A 12,153-nucleotide genomic window follows, 5' to 3' on the forward strand; every position below is an offset into this window, starting at 1 on the left:
GTTAAGTTTGAAGCCAGCCTTGGCAACTTAGCAAGACCATGTCACAAAATAAATAATAAATAAATAAATAAGGAGCTGGGTATGTAGCTCAGTTGTAGAGTGCCTCTGGGTTAAATATCCAGTACAGAAAAAAGAAAAAAAAAAGTCCATTATTATGTGATATTATCATCTTTCCTTTTTCCCTACAAATTCTTTTAAATAAAACCCATTCTTTAAGATAACTGCTGTAATACGATCAAATTTCAGGAGAACCCGCTCCACATAATGCTCATAATCACCTCCATAATGTCTCGATTCTTTGTCTTCTTCATCAGACTGATATTACTTTGAAATAATAATAATAATGAAACACCTGCCTTTCTTCAAATATCTCAATGTTTATAATTCTTCAAAATTTCCTACTACAAAATGATACCATGGGCTCAGCTAGGAAGAGACTCCACTGAAGCTTCCACCATTTGGATGTTACAAAATGTGTGCAAACTGAAGCAAAGAATGACACATACAAAATTAAAATGGCTTTAATATTCCAACATGTATAGATCAATCATTCACTGTTTCATTGCAGTTTCCCAAATCATTTTAGATTATAATTTTCAGAAAGGATTTCAACAACTAGTGGGCCTATCCTATCACATTAGTATATGAATTGCCTTTCGTCTAATTATTTTTAATCTTTGCTACATTTTGGCAGCACTGAAGAATTGAACCCAGGTCTTTAGGCATGCTAGGCAATCACTGTAACACTGAGCTATATCCCCAGTCCCCCCAATTATTTAAAAATTTTCTAGATATTTAAAAATACAGTATAATTTCACAACAAATTATATTTCCCCCATCACAAAGAATTAACCCTCTCCTCTAGTAATTTCCTTTATGTGAGAACGTAGAACATATAATAATAAGTCTAAAGAGGACCTAAAGAAGCAAGAGTTCATAAACCCCTTTTTTCCCTAACCATATGAAGCCTATATTTATTTAGAATTACTGCTGTAGTAAATGTACTTATTTCTGTCACTTTCTGTTTCACATTGGTGGGGATCAAACCCAGGGCTTCCCTCTGTGACTTTCTTAATGTGTAGAAACCAAAGTGGGAAAAAATATTTAATAAAAATGCCCACGTAATTTTTTTTAAATCTACAAGTTAAAATAAACAAAAAAGTAAATTTTACATGCATATGAAAAATATCTGTATTACCATGCATCCCTTGATTTTTTGTCTATTGATCTTAAAAATGGTTTGAGATTCTCAATGACTATTTAATAAAACCATGAATTCATAAAGAATACCAGAAAAATAATATAAATTTACTTATGCATATGAATTGGGATTTATATTTACTATATTGCACAAATAGGAAAACTTCTAATTAACTTTCTACAAAGTCATTATGAAATCTCTACACAAATCAGTTGATTTTATGTATAAAAGGTTAGAAACATGATGGTAGCTATGTAGAAAGTATGTACCTGTACACTCCACAGAACATTTTAAGTAAAGGTATCTTTGAAATGTTTCTGCTATCTCACAGTATTAGTACCACACTCTAGTGAGTACAGAACAGAACTTGTTATCCAGAGCTTTTGCTCAGGATATTATAAAATCATGTTCAAAATGCTATATACACTTTGCCTTGGATTATTTTTTTTAAAAAAATCCTACTTAGTGGCTTCTTAAGTTACTGGACTGATTTTAAAAATACTTTAAAAAAGATATTTAAAGATATGGCTCATTTAGTAAACAATCCAATTGACAAATGGGCAAAAGATACGAACAGAAATTTCACAGAACAGGATACAAAGATGGCAAAAAAAAATCACATAAAAAGATATTCAACTGCATTTCAAATTAGGGAACTGCAAATTACAACCTTAATGAAATATCACTATATACCTATGAAGATAGCTGAATTTTAAAAAGTGACAGTAACAAATGCTGGTAAGAATGTGGAGACACTGGATCACTCACATGTTATGGGTAAGAATATAAAATGGTACAGTCATACTGGAAGTTTGGTGTCTCTCATAAAGATTCTGCAGTGCTGGGAATTGAACCCAGGACCTTGTACATGCTAGGAAAGCATTCTACCACTGAGCTATACCCTCAGCCCAAGAATTAGTTAGGGTGGGGTCCCTCTAACATTTTTCCTCTATACAGTATAATATCTATCTAGACATAGTCATCTTAATAACAAATTTATAGTAAAGGAGGTACAACAGTAGAAAAAGAACAGAATTTCAGAAACATTTGATTCTGCAGGCTCATGTCTCTATCTTTTCTATACCCAAGATCATTCTTGAATTCTTCTTGGGCCAAGGATTCTATGGGAATATAGTGACAGTATACCCTGTGATTTAGATGCTGGCACCAAAATATTTATGGTTACGAGGCTCCAAAACTTAAAAAACCTACAATTCTGGGTTACCTACTTTATTTTGGGGGGTAACCCATTTTGAAGGGGTACTGGGGATTGAATTTAGGAGCATTAAACCCCTGAGCCACATCCCCAGCCCTACTTTGTACTCTATTTATTTATTTAGAGATAGGGTCTTATGACTTGCTTAGCATCTTGTCCTCGCTGAGGCTGGCTTTGAACTCATGATTCTCCTGCCTCAGCCTCTCTAGCCACTGGGATTACAGGTATGCACCACCCTGCCCACCAGTTTAGAGTTACCCATTTTTGACTCCTGTGAACCAGATGGCCTGGCTTTGGGAATTTGAGATGATGATTCTGGAATCAGGTAGGTCTTAAAGATCCAAGGTATGCTAGGGGTTTTTAACTCTTCTTTGAAAAAACATGATTTAAATTTCCCAAAGGGATTCAGACTCCTTCCAGGTATATTCAGGCATTCTTTAGGCTATCTCTAGGATGACTCTAGAATCATTAGAATCACTTAAATCTAAAGGACCCTGGAGCACAGCTTTCTCTCACCTTAAAGAATTATAAAATTCCTGACAGCCTCCTGGGCTGTACTATTTTAAAGACTAGTTCCCAGTGTGTCTTGCAGAAAGGGCTATGTCTGAAGTTCCTTTCCTATAGCACTTAAGTGTTTGGCAATGTTATGATTTAATCTCTGTTAGTCATCTGCAGCCAAACATATAAACCCTGTGACTAGAAAGGCTTGAATTATACCTTTAAAAGTTAATAGAGCTGAGGGAGCAGCTGAGTGGTAGGGTATTGCTTAGCACCCACGAGGCCCTGGGGTCAATCCCCAACACACCCCAAAAAAAGAGTAAATATAATTGTATTTATGGGTGTACATCTATATAAAAATACATTTGCAAATACACGGACATATGAAGTATTTTAAAATAAACAATACAAGGATTCTAGCTCTTATAACAAAGTTATCAATTCAACAGAGACATATTTTACTTTTAACAAATATAAACGGTTCCGTATCAACAAAAGTATGTAACATCAAAGATAAAATATGTATACAATCAAAGTTGCACTTTAAAACAAAGCAAAAATTCATCTCACAAACAAGAAGGCACAGTGTTAAACTCTGGAGAAAGAAACAAACAGATGTGGCTCCTGCTTTCAGAGAGCTTCCAGTCTGGAGGTTTCCACAGAAGGCAGAAAAAGAGAGTGGTCATCTCTTGCTCGGAGATGAAAGGGAGGCAAAAAAGCAGATCAAGTAGCAGATGGTCTGTAGAATACATTAATTCTAAACTGAAGTCCTAGACCTACTGATTAAGACCACAAAGTCTGCAAAGGTTGCGGTAGTGATGAGCGGGTAAAAATATTAGACAATCACCAGCTGGAGATGAAGCTCCGGGGTAGAGTCCTTGCCTAACAGGATGGAGGCCCTGGGTTTGATCCCCTAGTAACACCAAAAAAAAAATTTTAAAGGACAATTATTATATTGTGAGGGTCCCCCAAGCATCAGAACAGGAGTATGATACTCTATTTCGGAGTCTTCAATTTTCTTCTCCTAGCCCACATTGGTGGTTCTCAACGGGGGTGATTTTGCCTCCCATGGTGGCAGTGTTTGGAAACATTTTTTGGCCATAACAACTATGAGGAGGATGCTGGAAGCGACAGGGTGGAGGTTGGGGATACTCTTCTGATGCACAGCACTGTACCCCAGAACAAAGACTATCCAGTCCAAAATGTTAATGCTGAGAGTGCAAGCCCAGGTCATGGGTGGATAAAAAGGATTTAAAACTCAGTAATTCTATAGTATAAAAGCAATTAGAACCACTTTAACATGGACTGTACAGGAACATTCTCCTCCTTAAGAACTTAAGAGACTGCTTAAGAACTAAAACTATCTGATAGATCCATTATGGGAAAATAAAACATGCTGAGGAACATTAGCACATTTAATTTTTTTCAAATATTAGCATAAAAATGGAAAGTAAACTTGACAGATGGAAAAAGTGATTTTTTTCCCACTCAACTGACTTTCATTATCAATTGTTTTTATAACCACAAAAGCAAATATCACCTTATTACTGAATTGGTTAAATATGACAAAAGATTTACTAAATCATGTCACTAAAAATAGCCAGAAACACTACAAATAAAAGATTAGTTTCTAGATTCTCAGAAGAAAAAAAATTAGCAACTGATCTTCAAGGAGTAGTTCAATTCTAATAAGAGATATTCAAAGTTATTTTTCTATATTATCTAAAAGGTATTTCTCCTTTGTTTTGTAATTGAATGTTGAGAAAGAAGAATGTGCAGAAGAAATGAACCAAATTTTTAGGAATAATATTACAATTCAGTATATTCTAATCCAAAAGACAGAATCATTTCCGTGAAATCACACCCACTGAGAAGCAGAAGCCAAAGGAAATATTAACACAACAAGAGCAGTTTTCATGTAATTTTGGTAGAGAAGCCTTTAATTGGCCACTAAACTTTGTAAAAAGGATGTAAAAAGAACAAAAATAATAAGATATTATCTACATAAAGAGCTGTGACTTGTTACAGTAAACCAAACCATCCTTTTTAAAAAATATTGTTTTTGTTCTTTAAGTTGTAGTTGGACACAATATCTTTGTTTTATTTTTATGTGGGGCTGAGGATTGAACATGGCACCCCACACGTGCTAGGCGAGCGCTCTACCACTGAGCCACAACCCCAGCCCCCAAACCATCTTTGTTTAACAAAAAAATATCCAAATCTTCATGGAGCTAATGATACCTTGTATTTGCTACAATGCCTCCATCAGGGGCATTTAGTCATTGAAAGAGATACTTGAAGGTCATGGAAATGGAAACTGCAGAAATGCACTTTAACTGTTAGTCTATCAACTGGATTCTCAAATGGAGAAAAATGGCATCAATAAGAAGATTCCCCGAACAGTTCCTCCCCCACTTTCATTATTGCACAATAGCCAGTTCTACCATACAGGACTTGTATGTAATAAATCTTGATAAAAAGGGAAATTCATTCATTCATTCTTGCAAATTCAAATCCCCAAATGCAGGCAGGGACAAATAATATAAAAACGGTTTGGGGGCTGGTCAGCTGCCTTAGGACAATTTCATACTCAGCCTAGGGTTTCTCCTTTACATTGATTCTAGCAATGAAATCTGACAGTGGGAGCAATGAAGTCTGCTACTCTCTGTGGATCTCCAGCTCTGTGGCTGGAAGGGCAATTGTGACTGTGAATGCACTCCTGTCAATTCTACGTGCCACTGCATGTAGCTCAGAGAGATGAGTAGGCTGGACAAACATCAGAATGAGACACCAACAAGTGAAATACCACCATGAAGGCAAGTCTTAAGTTGCCAATAAACTAGGGCACCTTTTAAAAATTAAAATCTATCAATTAGGCACTTAATAAAACCAAAAGATACTATGTAAGCATCTCAATAACTAAGAGAGATAAAGAACAGGAGAAGAAAGGCAAGATGTATTTTAACTGCCTGCATTTTGTAAAAAAAATAGAATGTTATACTTCACCCAGAATTTTTGAAAGAAATATTCTTTGAGAAAGAAACTAAAAGATATTTTTCTGTACCTTAAAAATCATTATACATTTCAGTCCATTAACTAAAATTAGTTTTCCAGTGCTTTTCCACATATAAAGAATGCTTAGATTTTGGCTGGACAAAGAAAAATTAAGGCAGTATCTTTATGCCCAAAAAAGGAAAAAATTGACTCAATAATAAGCTTTTCTGAGAAGGGCACATTGAGCTCATATTTGGATATGACATTGAAAAATTATGGCTTTACATTTGAATTTTTATTATTTTAAACTTCCATATTTTCTCAGTCACTCTTTCTTTTTAGCTTTATGGATTTCAAATATCCCACTTAATTTTCTTTTTCTTTCTTTTTGTTGGTACTGGGGATTGAACCCAGGGGTGCTCTGCCATTGAGCTACATCCCAGCCCTTTTCATTTTGAGATAGGGTCTCTCTAAATTGCTGAGGCTGGCCTTGAACTTGTGATCCTTCTGCCTGAGCCTTCTAAATAGACAGGATTACAAGTATGCTCCAATATGCCTGGTTTGGCCCACTTAGTTGTAAAGAATTAAAGAAATATTTTTCCGATAATTTGGAGCAAAATGTGAATGGTGTTTCACCTAGCATTATTAGCTCTCAGATGCTAAACAATTATGTTCCATGTACCACTGACCCAGTTTAAAAAAGAGGAGGGCTCATAACTGTCAAAATCCAGTTGGAAATGGCTGAAGTCCTGTGGAATTTGCTAGAAAATTGAAGACGAAGTTTTGAGGTATTGCTGCCTTATAGTTTTACCAAGATTAAAAAAAAAAAGTTAGTGTTTTTTAGTTGGTTTTGTTTTTGTTTTTTAAGAGCAACACTTTTTCTCCCAGGTTGCGAAGCTCATTTTGAATCTTCTCTGTGGTCCCTGTGGTACCAATCCTCCCTGAGCACTGTAATCTGCAGGTGGCATCCACCAGCCGGCTACAGTCTTGACTGTTTCATTTAGTGTTATGTCTTGTTATACCAATTCATGGAGCGTTTCACTGCTTTGACCCAGTTTTCCATATTCATTTCATATTCTTGACATTTCTTCTGCGGCTTGAAAACCGTTTCACTTTGCCTCAATTTCTTTAGTTCCTCCTTGTCAGTCCAAAACCCTACAGATGAAAAAATTATTCTCAGATTTTAAGGCAAATAATGAGTCCATAAAATTCACTCACAAACATGAGTTGTGCCACAGGAAAAAATTACTATTTTAAAACAATCCAAAATAGTTTGCTACTTTTGACCATTTCTGGGAATAAATACACCAATATTTTAAAATCTTTTGTTTTCTAATTTTAAGCTTTATTTCTGAGAGGCATGACATCAAATCACTTTTTTAAAATATTTATTTAGTTTTAGATGGATGCAATATCTTTATTTTATTTATTTATTTTTATGTGGTGCAGAGAATCAAACCCAGTGTCCCATGTGTGCGAGGCAAGCACTCTACCGCTGAGCTACAACCCCAGCTCCACTGAATCACTTTCAAAGTAGCCACATCCCATCATCATTTAATTTCACGACTTGCTATTTAAAAAAAAAAAATCTGGGGGCTGGGGTGTGGCTCAGTGGTACAGCACTTGCCTGCCACGTGTGAGGCCCTGAGTTCCATCCTCAGCACCATGTAAAAATAAATAAAATGAAGGCATTGTGTCCTTCTACAACTAAAAATTTTTTTTAATTCAAATAAGAAATAACATATTTTCTTTTTTTCTTCTTTCTTGCAGTGAAGCGGGTTGGATCTAGGGCCTCTCCCCTGACAGGCAAGTGCTCTACCACTGAGATATCCCATCTCTCTATTTTTTGACATAGGGAGTCAGTACATTGTCCCGGCTGGCCTGGAACTTGTGATCCTCCTGCCTTAGTCTCCTACATAGCCTGAATTACAGACATGTGTCACTATGCTGGGCATATATTATTCTTTTTATACAATTAAAATAAATGAAGATAAATTGAGATTTTTGTCATACATCTTGACATAGGTGACAACTGTCCGGCATATGCATAAAATCAAAAGTTGGAAATTAATATGAGAGTTTCCTTTTCAAAGAACAGCATTTTATGCAAGCTATTTAAATTCCAATTCAAGATAAAATTGATCTAACCATACTGTTCTTTGAAATGAGGATCATGTGATTTATAATCAAAAGCAGCAAGAGAACACTTTTTTTTTTTGGCACTGGGGATTGAACATAGAGGTGCTTTACTACAGAGTTACATATGAACTTGCTCGTTTTCTTTCTGAGACAGGGTCTCACTAAGTTGCCAAGGCTGCTCTTGAACTTGCTATCCTCCTGCCTCAGTTTCCTGAGTCACTAAGATTACGTGTGTACCACTGTGACCATTTGAGGACACATTTATAATTATAATCATTAGTAGTCTGATACAGGTATATGTGGGTGTGGGTGTGTTTATTTATTTAATCTATTTATAGTACTAGGGATTGAACCCAAGCACTTTACCATTCAACTACATCCCCAATCCCACCCACCTTTTTTTTGAGACAGGATCTCACCAAGGTGTTGAGATTCCCTTAACTTGTGTTCCCCCATCTCAGCATCTCTAGTCACTAGGATCACAGGAGTGTGCCACCCTCCTTGGTTGAACGCAGTCCTTTCTAAAACCAAAGACAAGCCTAGTGACAAGATTCTCTTCTTGGTCAAACTCTATACTTAGTTCCTCTGGTCTTTTTCGACTAGGCTTCAACTCTGAGACTTCCATGTTCCTTTCCTCATTATCTACTTTAAGAATGCTGCCAAGTCCGTTTAGCCAGAATCCCCAAACCTCAGTATCTGATCATCCTGGATATCTCATCTGCCACATTCCCCCAGGCCAGCCTTCAGCAAAAATCCTGTTAGATTGGTTTAGCCAGAATTTCTTCTTACCTCCAGTGTGTCTTCTTGGTAATCTTCCACCTACTGATTCCCATCCTTCTCCTGAGCTATAAATTCTCACTTTTCCTTGTTGTATCTGCCACTAGAAAACTTGCTTCAGTTTTAAACATTGCCTTAGTCCCTATACCTGTTGCAACAGTATCCCTGAATTAAGTCTGCCTTAGTGTTCTTTAACAAGTGTGCTTGAACAGTTCTTTTCCTTAACACCAGCTTCCCAAAGATCCTTCTCTGCTAGGAACCAAAGCAGCTGAGAATCACATGCCTTCATTCTCACGGAAGGAATGAAGGATGGAGAGGTGGTGTACCCAGACCCACCAACAAACAGAGAAGGTCACAGGGTATTTTGTGAGGAATATGCTTATGGATATGGACCTTAGTGCATACCAAGACTTTCCAGATCCTCTCAGCAACTTTATGATTTGAGAGAAGAAATGCTATCACAGATATGGTTTGCAAGGTAGCTTTTTTTTTTTTTTTTTTAAATAAAATCTACACATACCAACAGCAAGGCCAGCAAGAGAAGCAGCACCCAAACAGGACATGTCAAAGTGGGCTGGTCTGTCTATATTCTCATTAATCAGGTCTGAAGTCATCTGCATGACAAAACCGTTCTTACAAACTCCTCCATCTGCCCTGTGGGGAGCAAGATATAAAAGATATCTTTTAATAATAGCATCATTCATTCTTTTTATGTGGGCTACATATTTTTCTTACATCCTTGATTTTATAAGTTTAATGTTTTTTGTGCTAAGGATTGAACCTAGAGCCATGCTAAGGAAGTTCTCTCCACTGAGCTATATCCCCAAACTCTGTATGTTTTTTTTTTTTTTGTGAGAGAGGAGAGAGAGGAGAGAGAGGAGAGAGAGAGGAGAGAGAGGAGAGAGAGAAGAGAGAGAGAGAGAGAGAGAGAGAGAGAGAGAATTTTTTAATATTTATTTTTTTAGTTCTCGGTGGACACAACATCTTTGTTGGTATGTGGTGCTGAGGATCGAACCCGGGCCGCACGCATGCCAGGCAAGCGCGCTACCGCTTGAGCCACATCCCCAGCCCCTGTATGTTTTTTTTTTTTTTAATTCCAAAATTATATCGCTTAGCACTGACCTGATGACAAACAATTTTACTGGGTATTTGCTAAATACTTTTCCTTAGTCCTGCCATCAATTTCCCCACTTGCCCTGTCTGTCTTGGGACTAGTCAAAATAGGCTAAGTAAAAACTAACCCAACATAAAAATTCATTTGGACATTATAGGAACAAAAATCAGTAAATTTGATAGTTCAATGCCAAAAAGATAGCTAAAACTCAAAAAGAGAGATTTTTTTTAAAGATTTATACAATATACATGAGTGGCAAGATTCTACCAAATTTCATATTATGTTATATTCTCCAGAAGTCCAAAATTAGCTTTCCTATCCTCTCCAAATTCCAGTGACCAAGAATTTACTGCTAAGGAGCCAGGCATAAGTTCTTTTTGAAATCCTGAAAAACCAGAATGATTAAAATACTAATAGCAGCTACTACTTACTTGTAACCTAAATGACCCTGTTAGAAATAAAGCTCACATACCGGACGTTTGTAACAGGAATATGGATCTCTTTCTGCATCATCTCATATAATTGTTTGTTTCTGGTTAAAAAACAAGATAACTATTTAGAGGGCATTCATATAATAATAATCCTCTATTCTGATATCAAAAATTAAAACCACAGTTTTATTTACCTGATGTTTATAAAACATGCGAAAGAAAATGTTAAAGAAATATTAGCTAACTGCAGAATGCCTAGCAAATGCCTGATTTAAACAGCAGGTAGGCTCTTCATGCTTTCCCCCTTCATATAGCATGTTTTTTATTTTATAACAAAGTTAAATCTTTTACCAGTCTTCAAAGAAAAAGTAAAGCAATTAGCTATTTAAAAGGTGTTCATTAAGATGAGATACCACAAATAACATTTAATAGAATTCATCAAACACAATTATTTTGTAATCATGGACATTAACTTATTTTAAACTAAATGAAACAAATATTCTTTATCATGACAGCTATATCCACCCCCACAATGGGGATCGAACCTGGGGGTACTGTATCACTGAGCTACATCCTCAGCCCTTTTTTCTGATTTTATTTTTTGACACAGGGTCTTGCTTGAGTTGTTGAAGCTGTCTTTGAGCTTGTGATCCTCCTGCCTCAGCCTGGGATTATAGCCTATGCCACTATTACACCCAGCTCTGACAGCTGTGTTCTTAGTTTTAACAATCTACACTTGTCCCATAGCAAAAGGATCACAGGAAATATATATAAATAATAATTCTGATGATTTAAGTCTTTGGATAATAGAAGCATTATAAATTTGAATTCTCCCTCATGAATAAGGAAACTAAACCTTTGAAAATTCCAATTTGAACCTCTCATGCTTAAGAGAAATTGGAATTTTTAAAAATTTATTTATTTTTTATAGTTGTAAATGGACAGTATGCTTTTATTTTATTTATTTCATTTTTATGTGGTGCTAAGGATCAAACCCAGTGCCTCACACATGTTAGGCAAGTGCTCTGCCTCTGAGCTACAACCCCAGCCCTGGAATTTTTTTATTCTTATTTTTTTTCCTATGGTGCTGATAATAGAACCCAGGACCTCACATATGGACAATACATGTTCTATCACTGAGCTTTAACCCCAGTCCTGGATTTTTTTTTAATATTTATTTAGTTGTAGATGAATACACAGTTATTTATTTTTATGTGGTGCTGAGAATAGAACCCAGTGCCTCATACATGTGAGGCAAGCACTTTACCATTGAGCTACAGCATCAGCCTCCCCTGGATGTTTTTAAAAATCATTTAATTTCAAAAATCAAATCTAATACTGGTACTATTTAAATGAAATATCAAGGAAATTAGGAATCAGAACAGATTAGATCAAATGCAGTATGTTTTAAACTGAAAGTTTAAATTAAATAACTTAATGAAAAGTAAGAAATTTTCAATTTTTTAGAAGTGCTGATCTTGTTTTACTCTCTAACTAGAAAATAATCCTCTAACCTGGGAAGGGGTGGGAAAGTCCCCCTTCCCCACTCTTATTTACCAGCTCTGGCCCCACCCTCACCCTTCTTGGCATTCTTTCTCTTCACGGGGCCTGAGAGGCCACCCCTCTATGGAGGAGACAGTCAATAAGCTTCTGGGACAATGAAGGACAGGATGAGCACCACCTGCTTGTGGACCCTCCTATGCACTGACAGACAAACATGCATGCACATGGGTGGGCTTGGTAGGCCCACCTTAAAGATCTGGGTCTGTAAGGACTGAATATT

At 36.3% G+C, this 12,153-nt stretch overlaps 1 protein-coding gene across 1 annotated transcript in view; it reads right to left on the minus strand.

Annotated features, from left to right (window-relative positions):
• Window positions 1–505: 505 nt before the first annotated feature.
• The window catches only part of Gk5 (glycerol kinase 5), a 79,422-nt gene continuing 67,774 nt past the window's right edge, over window positions 506–12,153 (minus strand). The window contains exons 14-16 of the mRNA XM_005328073.5: window positions 10,412–10,471; window positions 9,346–9,479; window positions 506–7,064 (exon numbers count right to left, since the gene is read on the minus strand). Coding sequence (XP_005328130.4) covers window positions 6,916–7,064; window positions 9,346–9,479; window positions 10,412–10,471 — 343 coding nt within the window. The 3' untranslated portion in view covers window positions 506–6,915. The remainder of the gene's footprint in view (window positions 7,065–9,345; window positions 9,480–10,411; window positions 10,472–12,153) is intronic.

The sequence above is a fragment of the Ictidomys tridecemlineatus genome, chromosome 3 (assembly GCF_052094955.1).
Source record: "Ictidomys tridecemlineatus isolate mIctTri1 chromosome 3, mIctTri1.hap1, whole genome shotgun sequence".
In the NCBI taxonomy this organism is placed as follows: Eukaryota; Metazoa; Chordata; class Mammalia; order Rodentia; family Sciuridae; genus Ictidomys; species Ictidomys tridecemlineatus.